The 22,477-nt window shown below is 41.9% G+C and overlaps 1 protein-coding gene across 1 annotated transcript in view; it reads right to left on the bottom strand.

Annotated features, from left to right (window-relative positions):
- LOC109876058 (von Willebrand factor A domain-containing protein 5A-like) overlaps positions 1-22,477 on the bottom strand; it is a 31,762-nt gene that overhangs the window by 8,434 nt on the left and 851 nt on the right. The window contains exons 2-10 of the mRNA XM_031795463.1: positions 20,327-20,377; positions 20,002-20,204; positions 19,498-19,720; positions 18,987-19,162; positions 14,414-14,528; positions 14,039-14,214; positions 13,725-13,813; positions 9,032-9,176; positions 1,380-1,459 (exon numbers count right to left, since the gene is read on the bottom strand). Coding sequence (XP_031651323.1) covers positions 1,380-1,459; positions 9,032-9,176; positions 13,725-13,813; positions 14,039-14,214; positions 14,414-14,528; positions 18,987-19,162; positions 19,498-19,720; positions 20,002-20,204; positions 20,327-20,369 — 1,250 coding nt within the window. The 5' untranslated portion in view covers positions 20,370-20,377. The remainder of the gene's footprint in view (positions 1-1,379; positions 1,460-9,031; positions 9,177-13,724; positions 13,814-14,038; positions 14,215-14,413; positions 14,529-18,986; positions 19,163-19,497; positions 19,721-20,001; positions 20,205-20,326; positions 20,378-22,477) is intronic.

Raw genomic sequence — 22,477 nt, 5'->3', positions numbered from 1 at the left:
GCCCGTCTCATTACACTACGATCAGAGCCGGTTGCAGACAATGATCAGCAAGAGGAAATCTGATTTTCGCGTGCAGCTTGGAAGGGACATTGCTCACTACCCTCCCCTGCACCCAATAAAAACACCACTATCCTCCCCTGCACCCAATAAAAACACCACAACCCTCCCCTGTGCCCAATAAAAACACCACTACCCTCCCCTACGCCCAATAAAAACACCACAACCCTCCCCTGCACCCAATAAAAACACCACTATCCTCCCCTGCACCCAATAAAAACACCACTACCCTCCCCTGCACCCAATAAAAACACCACTACCCTCCCCTGCACCCAATAAAAACACCACTACCCTCCCCTACGCCCAATAAAAACACCACTACCTCCCCTGCCCCCAATAAAAACACCACTATCCTCCCCTGCACCCAATAAAAACACCACTATCCTCCCCTGCACCCAATAAAAACACCACTACCCTCCCCTACGCCCAATAAAAACACCACAACCCTCCCCTGCACCCAATAAAAACACCACTATCCTCCCCTGCACCCAATAAAAACACCACTACCCTCCCCTGCACCCAATAAAAACACCACTACCCTCCCCTGCACCCAATAAAAACACCACTACCCTCCCCTACGCCCAATAAAAACACCACTACCTCCCCTGCCCCCAATAAAAACACCACTATCCTCCCCTGCACCCAATAAAAACACCACTATCCTCCCCTGCACCCAATAAAAACACCACTACCCTCCCCTACGCCCAATAAAAACACCACACCCTCCCCTACGTCCAATAAAACACCACAACCCTCCCCTACGCCCAATAAAAACACCACTATCCTCCCCTGCACCCAATAAAAACACCACAACCCTCCCCTGCGGCCAATAAGACCACCACAACACTCCCGTGTGCCCAATAAAAACACCACTACCTCCAATGCGCCCAATAAAAACACCACAACCCTCCCCTATGCCCAATAAAAACACCACTACCCTCCCCTACGCCCAATAAAAACACCACACCCTCCCCTACGTCCAATAAAAACACCACTACCTCCCCTGCCGCCAATAAAAACACCACTACCTCCCCTACGCCCAATAAAAACACCACTATCCTCCCCTGCACCCAATAAAAACACCACTACCCTTCCCTGCGCCCAATAAAAACATCACAACCCTCCCCTACACACAATAAAAACACCACAACCCTCCCCTACCCCCAATAAAAAAAACACAACCCTCCCCTATTGTGGACAACTCCCCCATAACAGTAATTTTTGAACTGTCCCTTACCTTTCAGGTGGGAGGTAACAGAGTTATTTAAAGCAGGGCTCCCATAGCTAGGTAATGATTGGTGAAACAGTGATTGTGGGCCCACCTGTGAGAGCCGGCATTTGCCTTCACCAGACCCAGCACTTCCTTGGTGTTCCCCACCTCACCGTCAGTGAACAAGAAGAGCTGAGGACGACAAAGAGGGTATGTTCATCATGTGTTAATGTTAAACAAGGTATGCACAGCCCCTGGGGCAGCAGGTAGCCTAGTGGTCAGAGCATTGAGCCAGTAACCAAAAGGTTGCTGGATCGAATCCCTGACATGACAAGGTAAAAATCTGTCGTTCTGCCCTTGAACAAGGCAGTTAACCCACAGTTCCCTGGTACGCTGTCATTGTAAATAAGATGTTGTTCTTAACTGACTTGCCTAGTTAAATAAAAGGTTAAAAATAAAAATACAATTTTAAACATGCAGCCCTGAAGTATACAGATAATGTTTCCTCAGTAACCAAAAACACAGGTCTATTTTATGTCCCAGTAAGAAAGGCATGGTAATATAAATACCACACACTCAAAAGATACTGTTTGGTTGGATGTAACTAAACATGCCATTGTAGTGGAGTGCATGAGTAGTGGACATGAGTCAGTCATGTGATGAGGTTTGCCCTGCCTATGAACTTTAAAAAAAAACTGTGTGTGTGCTCACTCTTGGTCTAAGACCTTGGTTGCCCCCGTGGGAAACACGTGTTCCATTGGTGCCCAACGTGGGGCAAGTATGTGTAGCTGCAGCCCAATGACAACCAGGGTATGGGCGAGTGGGTGTTTCGAGAGAGGATGTATGGAAACCGAATCAGCTAATTGGGCAGATTTGCTTCCACTTGAGATAGTTTTGCGTGGCTGATTGGGATACGAGTCGATAGTAAGCCTGCAATTAGTGCTCCTGTGTTGTGCCTGCCGACTTGGAAGTGATTCCTGATGTGTATCACGATCGTGTGGCCGGCAGTAGCTACGTGGCCATTTCGTTTTGTTTACATTATTTTATTTAAAGTAAGAAAAGCAACATAAACAATAAATAACTAATATTGATAACCATTTACACTTCCAGTCAAAAGTTTTAGAACACTTACTCATTCAAGGGTTTTTCTTTGTTTTTACTATTTTCTACATCGTAGAGTAATAGTGAATACATCAAACTATGAAAAAACTAATGGAATCCTGTAGTGTTTTATATTTTAGATTCTTCAAAGTAGCCACCCTTTGCCTAATTGACAGCTTTGCACACTCTTGGCATTCTCTCAACCAGCTTCACCTGGAATGCTTTTCCAACAGTCTTGAAGGGGTTCCCACATATGCTGATGGAACGGTCGTCGGTGGAAGAAGGTGAGGACCAAAGCACAGCGTGGTACTTGTTCATGTTATTTATTTAAAACTGAACAACCTCTAACAAAAAGCACAACCGAAACAGCTCCGTCAGGTGCAACACACACTAAACAGAAAGTATAATCACCCACAACTCAAGGGTGAAAACAGGCTGCCTAAGTATGGTTCTCAATCAGGGACAATGATTGACAGCTGCCTCTGATTGAGAACAATACCAGGCCAAACACAGAAATACCAAATCATAGAAAAAATAACATAGACTGCCCACCCAACTCACGCCCTGACCAGACATCACAAAGGAACTAAGGTCAGAACGTGACAGCTGAGCACTTGTTGGCTGCTTTTCCTTACCTCTGCAGGCCGACTCATCCCAAACCATCTCAATTGGGTTGAGGTTGAGTGATTGTGGAGGCCAGGTCATCTGATGCAGTACCCCATCACTCTCCTTCTTGGTCAAATAGCCCTTACAGAGCTTAGAGGTGTGTTGGGTCATTGTCCTGGTTAAGTGTGCCTTGAACCCAAAATAAAATCACTGACAGTGTCACCAGCAAATCACCCCCACACCATCACACCTCCTGCATGCTTCACGGTGGGAACTACACATGCAGAGATCATCTGTTCAACTACATCTTTGTGCATCTCACAAAGACACGGCAGTTGGAACCCAAAATCTCAAATTTGGACAGGTTTTGCTCGCATGAGGTGGAGTATCTAATGATAAGCTGTAGACCACACTATCAACCTAGAGGGTTATCTGTATTTTTCGTAGCTTTCTACATACCACCACAGACCGATGCTGGCACTAAGACTGCCCTCAATGAGCTGTATTTAGCCATAAGCAAACAGGAAAACACTAATCCAGAGGCGGCACTCCTAGTGGCCGAGGACTTTATTGCAGGGAATCTTAAATTAAATTTTTAGTTACTGGTTGCATCACTGCCTGAGACCGCAATGCACTATAGACGGTAGTGCGTATGGCCCTTTACATCACTGGGGCCAAGCTTCCTGCCATCCAGGATCTCTGCACCAGGCGGTGTCAGAGGAAGACACTAAAAATTGTTAAAGACTCCAGCCACCCTAGTCATAGACTGTTCTCTCTGCTACTGCATGGCAAGCGGTACCGGGGCGCCAAGTCTAGGTCCAAGAGGCTTCTAAACAGCTTCTACCTCCAAGATTATTTGCATTGCCCCTCTTATACACCACTCCTACTCTCTGTTATTATCTATGCATTGTCTCTTTAATAACTCTAGCTACATGTTACCTCAATTATCTCGATTAACCGGTGCCCCCGCACATTGACTCTGTGTCGGGACCCCCTGTATATAGTCTTGCTATTGTTATTTTACTGCTGCTCTTTAATTACTTGTTCCTTTTATTTCTTATTCGTATTTTTTAACTGCATTGTTGGTTAGGGGCTTGTAAGTAAGTATTTCACCTGATGTATTTGGCGCATGTGACTAATACAATTGTTTGATTTCCACCGGTCTAATGTTCATTGCTCGTGTTTCTTGGCCCAAGAAACTATTTCTTATTGGTGTCCTTTAGTTGTGGTTTCCTTGGAGCAATTTGACCATGAAGGCCTTAACAGTGGATGTTAAGATGTGTCTGTTACTTGAACTCCGTGAAGCATTTATTTGGGATGCAATTTCTGAGGTTGGTAACTCCAAAGAACTTATCCTCTGCAGCAGAGGTAACTCTGGGTCTTCCTTTCTTGTGTCGGTCCTCATGAGAGCCAGTTTCATTATAGCACTTGATGGTTTTTGCGACTGCACTTGAAGAAACTTTCTGGATTTACTGACCTTCATGTCTTAAAGTAATGATTGACTGTCGTTTGTCTTTGTTTATTTGAGCTGTTATTGCCATAATATGGTCTTTTACCAAATAGGGCTTTCTTCTGTATACCACCCCTACCATGTCACAACAACTGATTGTCTCAAACACATTAAGGACAGAAATTCCACAAATTAACTTTTAACAAGGCATACCTGTTACTTGAAATGCATTCTGTGTGACTACCTCATGATGCTGGTTGAGAAAATGCCAAGAGGGTGCAAAGCAGTCATCAAGGCAAAGGGTGGCTACTTTGAAGGTTTTACTTTGTTTGTTCCGGCACCTATCTGCCCAGATCCGGTACCTCTCACAGCATGATTTATTAATTATTTCACTGTTCACACTGTAGACATTCTAATAAAAGCAGTCAGCATTAAATCAAGTTGTCTCCTTGTTATTTCTCCCGCCCCCCAGAAAGACCATCATGTAAAAGCGCAGTGATATTTCTATGTAATCATCCTATCCTGCCACACTGATTCCAGACCTGCTCTCTTTCATTGTACATAGAGGTTATGGGGAGGACCAGTGGGGTAAGTAACTGATCTTGACACATGTCTTGGTAGTGGTGGTCAGCTAGTGAACAGGTCCCTATGTAAATCACAACACGCAACCTAGTCGTCTCCCTAATAAATTTTAAACAATTTGGGAAAACCAAATTTTAAAAAAGAAGAAAAAGGTGAAATTCGATTGCCTTTTCTTAAGTCCAAAAAAACAGAGAAACATGGTGAATTGAACCCAGAACGTGCCAGAGAACTGTCAGAGCCGGAGGAGAGGATTGAGGGGCATCACCACCGGCATCACCACCGGTGCATCAACTGACGAAGTGCTCGGAGCAGGTGCAATTTGCAGTTCAACAACAACTAAACGTATAACCCCAGCTTGTCATGCAGAATTCAAAGTTGGGCTGTACAACATGCAAAAAGGTAAGGAGCATCGGTCTAGAAATGACTGGAGGGATTAAACTAGAAAAAGAGTGTGTGGCATGTACGGTAAATTAACATCCTATGCTTCAGACATAAAAAAACAAGAGCCCTCAGAAAGAAGGTTTTTGAACATGCCTGAACCAAGGCGCATTTGGTGGCAGCAAGCCTTGAAGACAAGGCTAAAGAGGACACCTAGGTTAACACTCAAAATAAAATAACAAATAGACACTACAGCCAGAGTCTTCAGAACAGCCTTAGAAGGTTAAATATCACAGTCACATACACACTCATGGATTCGAGCAAGAAGTTGACTCTCAGGAGTTAAATGGACTTGACATGGGGAGAGTCATTGTGAGAGGTTTCAAAAACTCAAGGTAGGACATTTTTTTCCCTTTACCTTCACAGCATAGAACAAGTTTTTAATGTGAATATGTGCTTCATATTACCACAGGCAGGAGGCCTATATATTCTCATGTGTGTGTTCTGCAGTATTTTTAGTTACTTAACAAGGCAAGTCAGTTAAGAACAAATTATTATTTACAATGACGGCATACACCGGCCAAACCCGGACGACACTGGGCCAATTGTGCGCCGCCCTATGGGACTCCCAATCACGGCCGGTTGTGATACAGCCTGGATTCGAACCAGGGTGTCTGCAGTGCCTTTAGACCGTTGCACCACTTGGGAAGCCTACATTGATTTATTTTATTGTGATATTTGTTCTGCTACATTGTCTTGAAAATGATGTAAAATGTGTGTCTGGTAAGCCCCACAGCGTCGTTTGTGTGCATATGGGAGGTGTTCTGCAGTGTTGTCTAAAAATGAAAATTAGGCTGTCAGAAATTCAGACTTGCGTAAGCCCCGCAACTCAAGTATAGTATATACCTACCCTCAGTTTTATAACTGGAAATGTACAGTTATTTGTGTAAAACTAACATGGAAATAGGACTCACACTCATCCTCTGGCTTCAAAACAGAAGTCCTAACTCTCATGGTATTGTAGCTCAATGTACAATATTTGTATGTTAAGAAACAAAAGACAAAACACAGCTCAATAAAAACCGTTCATCCTCTTGTAGAGTTTAATTGGTTGGGAGACCCGGGTTCATATGCCAGGTGTTACATATGGAAAGATGGGCGGAGTTAAAGGTGTTTCAGTAGGAAACTGTATGAATCACATTAAGGCATTTAAAAGACCGAAGAGTGAGGTGATTGGAAAGAAAAGAAAGTCTCACCACAATATTTTTTGGACATATTTTAAAAAAACTCCATTGTGGACCACTCAGAGTTTAGATACTAGGAAACAAACTTAGTCAAACGTGGTACAATGGTTCCTTTGGTGTCATCTATAATACATTACATCAACTACATTTTTTGTAACAGTTATTTAAACAATAAGGCCCGAGGTGGTGTGGTTTATGGCAAATATACTACAACTAACGACGCAGAGTGTGTGGACACAGTCCTTGGCCGTGGTATATTGGCCATATATCACAAGGGTGCATTATTGCTATTACAAATACATGTTATCATACCAGTGATATAGATCCATGTGTGTTGATAATTGCGTGAATTTCACAATTTTCCTGTCCTGCTAAGCATTCAACATGTAATGAGTAATTTGGTTTGTCAAGGAAAATGTATGGAGTAAAAATTACAATATGTGTGTTAGGAATATAGTGAAGTAAAAGTAGTCAAAAATATAAATAGTAAAGTAAAGTTACCCCAAAAAATGAATTAAGTAGTACTTGAAAGTACTTTTACTTCAGTATTTTACACCACTGTGAACTGTAAACCTTTGAAATTGTTATATGTAGCATTTATATTTTTGTTCAGTAGAAATGATTTTCACTGTAGCGGGACAGCTGATGAAAAAGGATCATCGCTAATGTCACTGTATAACCCACAGTAAAGATCATCCCAACTGTCAGTGTATAACCCACAGTGAAGATCATCCCAACTGTCAGTGTATAACCCACAGTAAAGATCATCCCAACTGTCAGTGAATAACCCACAGTAAAGATCATCCCAACTGTCAGTGAATAACCCACAGTAAAGATCATCCCAACTGTCAGTGTATAACCCACAGTAAAGATCATCCCAACTGTCAGTGTATAACCCACAGTAAAGATCATCCCAACTGTCAGTGTATAACCCACAGTAAAGATCATCCCAACTGTCAGTGTATAACCCACAGTGAAGATCATCCCAACTGTCAGTGTATAACCCACAGTGAAGATCATCCCAACTGTCAGTGAATAACCCACAGTGAAGATCATCCCAACTGTCAGTGTATAACCCACAGTAAAGATCATCCCAACTGTCAGTGAATAACCCACAGTAAAGATCATCCCAACTGTCAGTGTATAACCCACAGTAAAGATCATCCCAACTGTCAGTGTATAACCCACAGTAAAGATCATCCCAACTGTCAGTGAATAACCCACAGTAAAGATCATCCCAACTGTCAGTGAATAACCCACAGTAAAGATCATCCCAACTGTCAGTGTATAACCCACAGTAAAGATCATCCCAACTGTCAGTGTATAACCCACAGTAAAGATCATCCCAACTGTCAGTGTATAACCCACAGTAAAGATCATCCCAACTGTCAGTGTATAACCCACAGTGAAGATCATCACAACTGTCAGTGTATAACCCACAGTGAAGATCATCCCAACTGTCAGTGAATAACCCACAGTAAAGATCACCCCAACTGTCAGTGAATAACCCACAGTAAAGATCATCCCAACTGTCAGTGTATAACCCACAGTAAAGATCATCCCAACTGTCAGTGAATAACCCACAGTAAAGATCATCCCAACTGTCAGTGAATAACCCACAGTAAAGATCATCCCAACTGTCAGTGTATAACCCACAGTAAAGATCATCCCAACTGTCAGTGAATAACCCACAGTAAAGATCATCCCAACTGTCAGTGTATAACCCACAGTAAAGATCATCCCAACTGTCAGTGAATAACCCACAGTAAAGATCATCCCAACTGTCAGTGTATAACCCACAGTGAAGATCATCCCAACTGTCAGTGTATAACCCACAGTGAAGATCATCCCAACTGTCAGTGTATAACCCACAGTAAAGATCATCCCAACTGTCAGTGTATAACCCACAGTAAAGATCATCCCAACTGTCAGTGTATAACCCACAGTAAAGATCATCCCAACTGTCAGTGTATAACCCACAGTAAAGATCATCCCAACTGTCAGTGTATAACCCACAGTAAAGATCATCCCAACTGTCAGTGTATAACCCACAGTGAAGATCATCCCAACTGTCAGTGAATAACCCACAGTAAAGATCATCCCAACTGTCAGTGTATAACCCACAGTAAAGATCATCCCAACTGTCAGTGTATAACCCACAGTAAAGATCATCCCAACTGTCAGTGTATAACCCACAGTAAAGATCATCCCAACAGTCAGTGTATAACCCACAGTAAAGATCATCCCTACAGTCACTGTATAACCCACAGTAAAGATCAGCCCTAATATCACTGTATAACCCACAGTAAAGTAATGCATGAGCTTCTCAATGGAACCATCGTTACAGAAAGTGCAGACACATTTATCTATGGGGTGTTTGTTTATGTAAGGTGTGTAAGTTACCTGTCTGGGCTGGTCAGGGAGGCAGGGCTGGCTGTAGATATGTTTTAAAGGCTGGAGGATCTCTGTACCTCCGAGGTCAGCCCTCATTGCCTTCACCTTCTGCAGAGCCTCATCCATGGTCTTCTGGCTGTACTCCACACTCTTACTGATGTCCAGATAGACACACACACAGAAGGTCAAAGGGTCATCACCACAACATATTATAGGACATGGACATTTTAATATTACCCTACCTAGAGCTGTGGCAGTCATGACATTTTGTCAGCCAAGTAATTGTCACCAAATAACTGCTGGTCTCATGGCAATTGACCGCTATTAGTATAAGCATGTGTAGCATCTCCTGGCTTCCAAGCATAGCCTTCCAAGCATAGCCTAAACAAGCCACTGATGCAGACCTTTGGAACATCTACATTTTAAGAAGTATAATAAATCCATTTAATATAGTCACAATATCACAATATATCCATTACTTATTTTTGACAGGTCTAAAGAAACACGATATTAAGAAAATGTAGTCTATTTCTTGAAACAATATTTCTAATGTAAATAATGTTCAAAATGGTTGGTGGGACTTGAACAATAATCATATAAAATCAGTTGTTGTTATGTGATATCGTTAAGGACGATATAACTAAATAGCTGTATCTCTGAAAGTGTACACATTCAAGGGGTCAGGTTTACATCTAAATGTTGTAAAACGTATATGATTAAATATTAAACTATTTGTGAGAAGATTAAATGTGATTTTAGCCTTCTAAATGAGATAACGTTTTTTCATAGAGACTTTTGCCAAGTCAGTAACCACGCCCACGTGAACACAAACATTATGCCAAAGGAGGGAACGCCCCTTTTCCCCCTAAAGAATTACTAGACCAGCGTGATCGACACGAGATGGTTAGAAACTCTGAAACGTTCAACAGAGAAGATCAAAATCTCAAGAGGCCAGTACATTGCCAGGTTGCTACTGGCGTGTAAAATGGTTCTAACTGTACCCTGAATAATCAAACATTGAGACCAGTATACTGACGGTGTGGAGCAGGACGTTAGGAATGGTTAGACTCTACCAGACCAGAAAATGGTAAGAGTCACTTTGAGTTAAGAAGACAAAGACTACATTGGAACATTCAGTCTGCAGCTGTTTAAGTACTTTAGTCTAGTAAACTCGACCGAGGACCACTACGATTGTACCTTTTGAAGGATCCAGTCTAACAAGGATGAGAAGGGAAGAACATTTCCCTCCCACCACCATGTGGTACTCTGATGTATCCATTTGAACGGACACTTCCAGAACAAAGAAGAAGACTGCTACTGCGGACATGGTGACATCTGGTGGACAACAAGAGACTTACACATCCAGAGACTTTCTGATGAACTTCTCTCCACAGGCTGATCGGGCAATTTCAACAGAGAGAGACTACAAAGACATACAAGTGTAAATATGTACATTGCATTTCTAAATCCGAATGAGTGGTTGTTAGGGTGCAAAATGTCCATATTTACATGAGCGTATTATTCAACTGCATGTACGATAGTTAAATTCCTTTGTCTCCCCTTCTCCCGCTCTTTCTTTCCCCACCCCTTTTCATTGTGTAACAAGCCGTCATATCGGGTTAGTCTACGAGGGACTTTTTATTACATTTAGTTGGTAATCAATGTATAATCTATCCTGTGTGTGTGTTTATGTAATTCTGTGTGATTATTTAGTTTGTAAATAAATAATTAAGCCAATCTCTGTATTGCTGAGTCATCATGTAGATTAGTATTCCTGCAGATTTAACGGATTATGGAATGTTCAGAATGGCATTGATATGAGGAAATACTCGTTAAACAAACTTTTCCTGTGGTGCCCCAGGTTACTAATGAGGTAATTGTTACTTTATTAATTTAAAATCAAGTAATAATTACAGTTAATTATTCGATAAATAGCATGTCATCATATTACTGATAGCAACATCACGACACTTTGTCATATGAGAAATTATAGATAAAACATATCGGTGCTCATTGGACACACATTACACAACAAGTTGGAAATCGCAAATTCAACAATGAGGGCTGAGGCGCAACTGCAGCCTCAGGTTCGACCCCAGGCTGTGTCACAGCCGGCCGTGACCGGGAGACCCATGGGACGGATTGAACAATTGGCCCCATGTCGTCCGGATTAGGGGAGGGTTTGGCCCGCCGGGATTTCCTTGTCTCCTTGTGCTCTAGCGACTCCTTGTGCCGGGCGGCTGCGAGCTGACTGCAGTCGTCAGTTCAACAGTTCAACAGTTTCCACTGACACGTTGGTGCAGTTGGCTTCCAATTTTGTGTGATATCCAATTGGTAAAATGTTAATATATTGGCCATGCGGTCAATCATTGGCCATGCATGACTTCAGCCGCGTTCAAGACAACTGGGAACTCTGGGGAAAAAACTGAATGGTTATTCCAAGTCGGGAACTCGGGCCTCTTTCTAGAGCCCACAAGAAGGACTGCCTTCCTGTTCAAGTGAGCACAGCACAATAAGGTGAGTCCAAAAATGTATTGTATGCTGCTACATAAATGATGTAATATGCCAGGGAGATATGTATACTGTAGCCAAGTAAGTAATACTAAGTGTATGTTGTGTAGTAAGCAGTTAGTAGACCACGTGCCTCACTCTAATAATTTGGTCCCTTTTCCCCCTCATGTAGCCTATAGCCTGTTTTCAAGAAATGTAATAATTGAATATTGTAAGAGCTTTCTTTGTCTGCTTATAAGCCCCCTTTATTTAACCTACGGTTCTGACTTGGTGTACAGGGAGAATACTGTAAGAACGGCCCATGTTCTGAATTCTGCTGCTGTACATTTCAAAAGCGCTGAACAAATAGTTATAATTGACTACGTCCGACCCAGCTTGGATTGCCTCTTATCCGCTCGTCGTTCCCTTATGCCATAGTTTGTACATCGCAATTGTTAGTAATAACCACATTTGTTTAAGCAAATCAGCCATATCAGCTATGTTTTTTGTTTTGTTTTTAAAGGCAGTAATGAGGCTGAATGAACTGTTTCGCTGCCAGACAAGGCTCGCTGATAACCAGGTGTAGCGGTAGTAAGGATTCACTCCATAGTGCTGAAAAGAAAGCTCTGCTTTTGGGACAGCTTTATGTTGGCCCTAACATTTTGTGGGCACCATTTGTCACCGTTATCGTGCAATGAATGTATTGTTTAGTGTTGTGTTGTGGCTTTGCTGGCATGCATCAATGTTTTTTGTTGTTGTTGTTTGACCCACCAAGATTTATATGCTAAAATCGGCACTGATAATACATCAATCTACTTGCACATCATCATCTGCACATCTATCACTCCAGTGTTAATGCTAAATTGTAATTACTTCACCACTATGGCCTATTTATTGCCTTACCTCCTCACTTCATTTGCACACACTGTATACAGATTTTTCTATTGTGTTATTGACTGTACGTTTGTTTACTCCATGTGTACCTCTGCGTTGTAATTTGTCGCACTGCTTTGCTTTATCTTGTCCAGGTTGCAGTTGTAAATGAGAACTTGTTCTCAACTGAACTACCTGGTTAAATAAAGGTGAATAAAAAAAATTATCATAAGTGATATTCTAACATTGTCACCCATCGGACTATTCTTAATTGAATGTTGTCTTTACATTTAATAAATTAGTGATATTTATTTTGACTTAGAATGGACCATTATCATGCACCTGTCTCAGAACAGGGGCATGAGAAAATAGCACTTCAATAGCAAATGGAGGACTATGCACATAAACAGCGAATGGAGGACTCTTTTGCCATGGTTCATTTCCATGAGCAATGTGCTTAATATTAGGAAAGTTGATGAATAAATATAGTAGGCCTAGCCTATAGAGGCCATCAAAACTCTGTTTTCTCACGCATACATAGCCTACAGAAATGTTGCACAACATGAGCTCATGGGCTCTCATGAAGTGTTTGATGACATTTGCATTGATGTCAGAGTGATTAGAGGGTCAATAGAGTGCTGAGTACCAGGCAGTTAGAAAGTCTGCTAGGTTACTAATGATCATCAGCAGCATCAGAGCTTGGAGAAGCCTAACTACCGTAACTAAACGGTCATGTGGAATTTGACTGCCTTCATGACTCTAGAGACAGCAGGAGTGGTAGAGATACTCTTAATGATCGGCTATGAAAAGCCAACTAACATTTACTCCTGAGGTGCTAACTTGCTGCACCCTCAACAACTACTGTGATTATTATTATTTGACCATGCTGGTCATTTATGAACATTTGAACATCTTGGCCATGTTCTGTTATAATCTCCACCCGGCACAGCCAGAAGAGGACTGGCCACCCCTCATAGCCTGGTTCCTCTCTAGGTTTCTTCCTAGGTTTAGGCTTTTCTAGGGAGTTTTTCCAAGCCACCGTGCTTCTACACCTGCATTGCTTGCTGTTTGGGGTTTTAGGCTGGGTTTCTGTACAGCACTTGGAGATATCAGCTGATGTACATAGGGCTTTATAAATACATTTGATTTGAAATAAAATAAAAGATGTAAACATTAACTGTCAAACACTGTCACTGATTATCTTTGGATTTGGACTACATGGTACAACATACATGATAAAACCCTAGAATGACACAGCTAAATGTGTTTGTAAAAAACGGAACTCCTCAGACACGAATTTGAACTGATTGATGAGGGTTTGGAAGGAGAGAACACTTACGGAAAGAAGGACTCATATCTGGACCCAAAACCGATGATGTTGAAGTAGCAGCCCATTGGCAGGCTTTTTAGCAAGAGCAGCAGAGTATCCTGCAAGAATGAAATTCAACAAGTTTCTTTACTCTTCAATAAACCATACAGGACAATCGTAAAGACCAGAAGAATACAGCGTAACCACTGTGTACTGGATTTCACTCTAAACTACCTCTTGGTGACTCCTGTGCAGATGGAGATGTTAATTTACTAATGCAGGGTTGTGTGTGTGTGTGTGTGTGTGGGGGGGGTGTGTGGGTGTGTGGGTGTGTGTGTGTATACCCTGGCACTGCCAATGCGGTCCTGAGCCACAGACCCATTGTGCATGGGGCATGACATGCTGCCAGAGCGATCCACAACAAAAAGGAATTCCCCGAGTGAGGTCATCGATGACATCACATCATTGGGGAACTCTGGGTACAGGCTCAGCATGACCACTGGGTCGCCCATCAGAGAGCCTGGGAGCGATAAAGAGAGACAGACAGAGAGAGACAGAAGTGTTCAACAGCTTTTCTCCTCTTTCTCCATCTCTACATCTACTGTATCTTCTGTCTCACCATGTCCCACTATGTAAACATGGATTAAGGTAGTAGACTAGACTACTCATTGATCTCATCTCCACACATCTACAACAAAGAGTACCCCCCCCCCCCTCACCTGGCTTGGCAGAAGCCTGTGCTGCCTCTACTATAGCAGTAGGCTGATGGGTGTCTTGGTAATACAACAACAGCTCAACGTCCCGGTCAAACTGATGACCTGCAGCCAGACTGACCTGCAGTTAGAACAACATTCACATGAAGACAGAGCAGTCAGAGGGAATTTAACAACTATGAGGATTCTGATGGTTCATGATGCTAGTGAGAGTGCACGCACACAGACATACATAGATACAGTACCAGTCAAAAGTTTGGACACACCTACTTATTCAAGTGTTTTTTCTTACATTTTACATTGAGGAATAATAGTGAAGACATCAAAACTATGAAATAACACATATGGAATCATGTATTAACCCCAAAAAGTGTTAAACAAATCAAAATATATGTTATATTATACATTCTTCAAAGTTGCCACCCTTTGCCTTAACGATCATGAAGGCCTGATTCATGCAGTCTCCTCTGAACAGTTGATGTTGAGATGTGTCTGTTACTTGAACTCTGAAGCATTTATTTGGGCTGCAATTTCTGAGGCTGGTAACTCCAATGAACTCATCGTCTGCAGCAGGTATCTCTGGGTCTTCCTTTCCTGTGGCTGTCCTCATGAGAGCCAGTTTCATTATAGAGCTTGATGGTTTTTGTGACTGCACTTGAAGAAACTTTCAAAGTTCTTGAAATGTTCCAGATTGACTGACCTTCATGTCTTAAAGTAATGGACTAACATTTCTCTTTGCATATTTGAGCTGTTCTTGACATAATATGAACTTAGTATTTTACCAAATATGGATTTCTTCTGTATATCAGCCCTACCTTGTCACCACACAACTGATTGGCTCAAATGTAGGAAAGAAAATCCACAAATGAACTTTTAACAAGGCACATTTGATAATTGAAATGCATTCCAGGTGACTACCTTATGAAGCTGGTTGAGATAACGCCAAGTGTGCAAAGCTGTCATCAAGGCAAAGGGTGGCTACTTTGAAGAATCTCAAATATATTTTGTTTTGGTTTACATTCTTTTGGTTACTACATGATTCCATACCATCTACTGCACCTTGCCTATGCCACTTGGCTATATATAGTTGAAGTCTGAAGTTTACATACACTTAGGTTGGAGTCATTAAAACTCGTTTTTCAACCACTCCACACATTTCTTGTTAACAAACTATAGTTTTTGCAAGTCGGTTAAGACATCTACTTTGTGCATGACAAGTAATTTTTCCAACAATTGTTTACAGACAGAGGTTATTTCACTTATAATTCACTGTATCACAACTCCAGTGGGTCAGAAGTTTACATACACTAAGATGTCTGTGCCTTTAAACAGCTTGGAAAATTCCAGAAAATGATGTCATGGCTTTAATAACCTGTTAAGGCTAGGGCAGAATACTGCCCCGTTGGTGAAATGCGTGCCCATAGTAAACAGAAAAAAAATCTGTAAAAAATTGCTAATATATGCATATAATAAATATTATTGAATAGAAAACACTCTAAAGCTTCTAAAACCGTTTAAATTATGTCTGTAAGTAAAGCAGAACTCTCAGGGCACTCATTCTCCCAAACTCTCTCTTGTCATCCAAAAAGTTGGCCCAACTTTGACATCATCGCCCCCACCCTTCCCAAGCACCTACGGTCCTGGGAACACTTCCTATGCCTTCAGCGCGGTGTCCGCTTTCAATGGGGCTTCTCATTGTGTGAATCGGGTGCTCACGAGATTAATGACGGGCCGAATCCTTTCGGTCGCGCGAGATCTCACGCGCATTCTGCGCCTGTGGTGTCTTTCTTTCAAGATTGATTAAACGATGCGTGTGTTTCTCTTTGTCCTGAGAATTGCGGTGAAGCTATATAGCATGCTAACGCTGTGTTCTGAACCAAGTTTGACAAGTTTAGTCGACATATAATATGTAATTTCGACGTTTTGGTGCGAACTAACTTTACTTTTTGGCTGCATTTCAACCGAAATATGTCGTGTTTGATAACCGAAAGACACAGACTTCAAAACTAAAGCTGTTTTTGGTAAGTATAAACCCTTCCAGGTCTTCTGATGGAAGAACAGCAAAGGTAAGGGAACATTTATGTGTTAAATTTGGGTTTCTGTGGAGGAGCCAAAATGCTAATTCCTGAGCGCCGACTCACATTATAGCCTAGTGAACGAAATCTGTAAAGTTAAAAATAAATGTAACACAGCTGTTTTATTAAGAAGAAGTGTATCTTTCTAAGTATATGTAGAACATGTATATTTAGTCAACGTTTATGATGTGTATTTCTGTTATCTGGCAGAGTTACCATAATTTCTCCAGGCATTGTTGTAGCATTTTTTAGCCATGACCTTCTATGTAAACCGTGATTTATGGATATAATTAGCATATTATTGAAAAAAACATAAATGTACTGTATAACATGTCCTATTCCTGTCATCTGATGAAGATTTTCAAAAGGTTAGTGAATTATTTTACTTTTAATCCTGCTTTTGTGATTGCATCTATTGTTCTACAAAATGGCTATGTAAATTAGCCTATCTTTGGTGGTGGTTTGACATAAATATGTGCTATGTTTTCGGCGTAAAACATTTTAGAAATCTGACTTGGTGGCTAGATGAACAAGGTGTTTATCTTTCATTTGAGCTATTGGACTTGTTAATGTGTGGAGGTTAAATATTTCTAAGAATATTTTTTGCGTTCTGTGTGCTACTGTGTCAGTTGAGCAGTGGGGGGAGGTGCCCTAGCGGGACGTGTGGTGCCTTAAGAAGCTTCTGATAGGGTAACATTTGAGTCAATTAGAGGTGTACCTGTCAATGCATTCCAAGGCCACCATTCAAACTCAGTGCCTCTTTGCTTGACTGTAACGGCTGTCGTGGGAAGAAGGTGAGGACCAAAGCGTAGCGTGGTAAGTGTTCATCTTATATAATGAAAAAACTAAACACTGAATAACAAACAAAGAAACAACCGAAACAGTTCTGTCTGGTGCAGACACACAAAGACTGAAAATAACCACCTACAAAACACAATCGGAAACAGGCTACCTAAATATGATTCTCAATCAGGGACAACGATTGACAGCTGCCTCTGATTGAGAACCATACCAGGCCAATCATAGAAAAACTAACATAGACAACCCACCCAACTCACGCCCTGACCATACTAGAACAAAAGGCAAAACAAAGGAACTAAGGTCAGAACGTGACATTGACATCATGGGAAAATCTAAAGAAATCAACAAAGAAATTGTAGACCTCCACAAGTCTGGTTCATTCTTGGGAGCAATTTCCAAAACGCCTGAAGGTACCACGTTCATCTGTACAAACAATAGTACGCATGTATAAACACCATGGGACCAGGCAGCCGTCATACCGCTCAGGAAGGAGACACGTTCAGTCTCCTAGAGATGAACGTGCTTTGATGCGAAAAGTGCAAATCAATCCCAGAACAACATTAAAGGATCTTGTGAAGATGCTGGAGGAAACAGGTACAAAGGTATCTATATCCACAATAAAACGAGTCCAATATCGACATAACCTGAAAGGCCACTCAGCAAGGAAGAAGCCACTGCTCCAAAACCGACATAAAAAAGCCAGACTACGGTTTGCAACTGCACATGGGGACAAAGTACTTTTTGGAGAAATGTCCTCTGGTCTGATGAAACAAAAATACAACTGTTTAGCCATAATGACTATCCTTATGTTTGGAGGAAAAAGGGGGAGGCTTGCAAGCCAAAGAACACCATCCCAACCGTGAAGCACGGGGGTGGCAGCATCATGTTGTGAGGGTGCTTTGCTGCAGGAGGGACTGGTGCACTTCACAAAATAGATGGCATCATGAGGTGGGAAAATTTGTGGATATATTGAAGCAACATCTCAAAACATCAGTCAGGAAGTTAAAGCTTGGTCGCAAATGGGTCTTCCAAATGGACAATGACCCCAAGCATACTTCCAAAGTTGTGGCAGAATGGCTTAAGGACAAGAAAGTCAAGGTATTGGAGTGGCCATCACAAAGCCCTGACCTCAATCCTATAGAACATTTGTGGGCAGAACTGAAAAAGAGTGTGCGAGCAAGGAGGCCTACAAACTTATTGTGGGATGCTTGTGGAAGGCTACCCAAGTTAAACAATTTAAAGGCAATGCTACCAAATACTAATTGAGTGTATGTAAACTTCTGACCCACTTGGAATGTGATGAAAGAAATAAAAGCTGAAATAAATCACTACTATTTTTCTGATATTTCACATTCTTAAAATAAAGTGGTGACCCTAACTGACCTAAAACAGGGAATTATTACTAGGATTAAATGTCAGGAATTATGAAAAACTGAGTTTAAATGTATTTGGCTAAGGTGTATGTAAACTTCCGACTTCAACTGTACATATTCTCATTCACACCTTTAGATTTGTGTGTATTAGGTAGTTGTTGGGGAATTGTTAGATTACTTGTTATATAATTACTTCACTGCCGGAACTAGAAGCGCAAGCATTTCGCTACACTCGCATTAACAGCTGCTAACCATGTGTATGTGACCAATACAATTTGATTTGACTGTATATCAAATACACACACACACACACATAGACACACACAGTACCGTGGCTTGGGTTTTCTCTGTGTTGAGGTAGTTGAGTGGGTCCAGGGGACAGTTGGACTCTACTCTACAGATGGGATGAAGGGATGACACTCGGGCACTGAGGGACAGACTGTAGGGCACAGAACCAGTGGGCACCGAGGAAACCAGGGCACTGCCACCACTACCACTGTCTGACCCTTAGAGTGAGATGGGGTCAGGGAGGGAGGAGGAGGGAGAGAGACAGAGAAGAAAGAAGGATAGAGAGGAGAGAGAGACCCACAAATTAGCATGTTTTTGTTCTAGCCCAGCACTTCCACCTTTCAACTCAACAACACGTCAATCAGATGTGTTTAAGCTGGACTTTAACTAAAGCCTGCACCACTCCCTGTGGGTCTCCAAGAGCAGGACTGAAGACCACCACCCTATGGGACCAGCTGCTGGTTCCTAGTCACACTGCTGCCCACAAGGTTTTATTCTGCACTGTGATGTATTAGTGGTTTGTGTCTCTCCATACAGGGGTCCATGTTCTTACCCTGGGGTTGATAGCGGGGGTTGAGCACAGCTGGAAGGCAGAGCCTCAGGCCATCGTCAGCCTGTACAGCCAGCTCTGTCACATAGTCCAGGCTGACAGAGGCCTTCTCCCCTGGAGGCAGACTACCTACACTCAGCTTGAACACATCCGGGCTCTCATCACTCTCCTCCAATAGGAAGGCCTGCTGGCCCGAGCTCAACAAATCATCATACTGCTCCCGCGCCTGAGAGCGGGACAGAGGAACACAAGGACGCATCATCAGCCTGAGACAATAGTGATATGAGAGCTGTCAAAAGGATAATACTGATTCTTGAAGCTCCGCAAGTCATAGACTGCTTAGTTAACAAATTGGGTATAGTTGCCCACAGTAAGACTTTACACCAAGTTTTCTTAAACCTGTGTAGTAACTATGTAACTATGAATCCTGCAACAAATTATACTTGTGGATAATGTGGATCTGCATTGTTGCTTTTGTCTCATTGTTGACTTGTCATCTCCCCTCACCTTCTGTTTCTCCTGAACCTCAGCCACCACCTCAGTCTGTCCTATCTTGGTCCTGAACCTGCAGACAGCAGCCTCTCCTGGCAGAGGGAAAACAAAGATGGCCTCCAGAGGGTTCTCCTCCTGGTTCTCATACTGCAGAGTGGAGCTCACAGTGGCTACATGCCCCTGGACACTCACCTCCACAGCAATACTCTTCAGAGGTACTGAGAGAGGGAGCGATGGATGGAGAGAGGATAAACAAGATACTGATGAGAGCTCATGCCTGGGAGAATGAAAATCCACACAGACATGGAAGTAAACAATCATTTCTGCTTTCAAACAGTACCTGGTTTATTCTTGACAGTTACCAATCCATAGCAGTTCACCATTTTGGCACCTGAATGGGGAAGTCAGGTGTCATATTATTGTCCTCTTACTGGGAAACAGGCACTGTTGGAATATTGATTTGTACTGTATCAATATTGATAAAACCTGGCAATAATAAAACATTGGTCTTCTTAGGAGAGGGAACATACATACTCATTTCCTCATACAAATCAAATCAAATGTATTCGTCACATGCTAAATAAACAACCAGAGTGGTCTCATAGACTAGACGTAATATACTACATGTAAATCCGGGACACTCAAATTAGTATGATAAGTTATGTTTGGTATGGTTGCATAAGATAGGTTACTTAAGGTAAAAATTATAGTAGGGTTGTTGGTCGGAGTGGATTTGAAGGCGTGTAACATGAACATCAAGCAATCCAAAGGTTGCATGTTCGAATCTCATCACAGACAACTTTAGGATTTTAGCTAATTAGCAGCTTTTCAACTACTTACTACTTTTTAGCTACTTTGCGATTGCTTAGCGTGTTAGCTAACCCTTCCACATAACCCTAACCTTAACCATTTAACCATTTAACCTAACTCCTTGTCACGTTCTGACCTTTATTTCCTGTGTTCTGTATTTAGTTAGTATGGTCAGGGCGTGAGTTGGGTGGGCAGTCTATGTTTGTTTTTCTATAATTTGGGTATTTCGATGTTTCGGCCTAGTATGGTTCTCAATCAGAGGCAGGTGTCATTAGTTGTCTCTGATTGAGAATCATACTTAGGTAGCCTGGGTTGCACTGTTTGTTTGTGGGTGATTGTCTATGTTGTAGCTTCACGGTCGTCATTTGTTTATTGTTTTGTATACAGTGTCAGTACTTTCGGTATTAAAGATTTACCATGGACACTTACGACGCCGCATTTTGGTCCGATCCTTCTCGCCTCTCCTCTTCAGATGAAGAGGAGGACGACCGTGACACTCCTAACCCTAGCCTTAACCCCTAACCCCTAGCCTAGCTTGTGTTAGCCACCTAGCCACCCAGCTGACATTAGCCACAACAAATTAAAATTAGTAACATATCATACTGTCACGGTCGTGATATGTCCCATGTTCCATGTTCCCTATTTCTTTACTTCCCGTTCTTAAGTTTAATTTTTTAGTCTTTTACTTTCGGTTTTGTACACAAGATTCAAACAGAAAATACAATATTTTTTGTTATTTGCAGAGATATCTCACAGCATTGCCTGTTTTGTCACATAAACTGAAATCAGGCAAACTATTAGAATTTCAGCAACCAGGAAATGGAGGAGCGATTTCTGCATATTGCACCTTTAAAATGAGGGCCAGGTTGTCAGGATGGGTAATTTACTGTATAAGTACGCATTAATTATAATTATACAACAGGTGGGTATAATCCTGAATGCTGATTGGTTAAAACCACATTCCAGCCGGTGTACATTCCACAAGTAACCACCTTAGCCGGACATTAACATGCATATTTACTCCATCTTGCCATCTTGCCATCTTGCCATCTTGCTCCATCTGACTGCGCAATCCACTGTCTCATCAGCCCAGCCAAACAATTTATAAACTTGATCTCCACTATAAAAAGCATCAAGACATTATCTCACATTTCTTTTATACTAACGTTTAGTTTGCAACAGTGGAGATTTGTATAAACCTTGCTGTCTGTCTCTCTGACATTATTTCAATATTCAAATTCAGTCTCCAGCTGTCCCATAGTAATAACTGTGTTGGGATGAGACAGACAGGCAGGGAGGCAACATTTCTCAGCCAGTTGAAATCATGAATCAGCTGGCAAAATTTTTATGGATATGTACAAAGAAATGTCAGCAGTCTTTCCAGCTTCAGTTTGAAGGGATTGTGTAAGCTAGCTGTATTGTTGGCTAGCTCCTCTGAACCACAGTGTCCTGATGAGTGTGCACATTTTGAATGCCAGGCGAAATCGCTCCTCATTAGCTCATTGTTGTAGTTGCTCATGTACTATGCTTTGAAATAATGTATTTTTCCACATCTGGGATGCCACCCATATTAGATCCCAGTCAGTGAGGTTGACTTACTGATCTGTTTTTACCAGCTCAACCAAGTTAACCCAGATGCTAGCAACAACACTGAGTGGAGATATAGTTTGAACAGTTAACA

Source organism: Oncorhynchus kisutch, linkage group LG18, assembly GCF_002021735.2.
Source record: "Oncorhynchus kisutch isolate 150728-3 linkage group LG18, Okis_V2, whole genome shotgun sequence".
Lineage (NCBI taxonomy): Eukaryota > Metazoa > Chordata > Actinopteri > Salmoniformes > Salmonidae > Oncorhynchus > Oncorhynchus kisutch.
The sequence above is the reverse complement of the archived record's forward strand: the minus strand, read 5'-3'. Positions and strand labels throughout refer to the sequence as shown.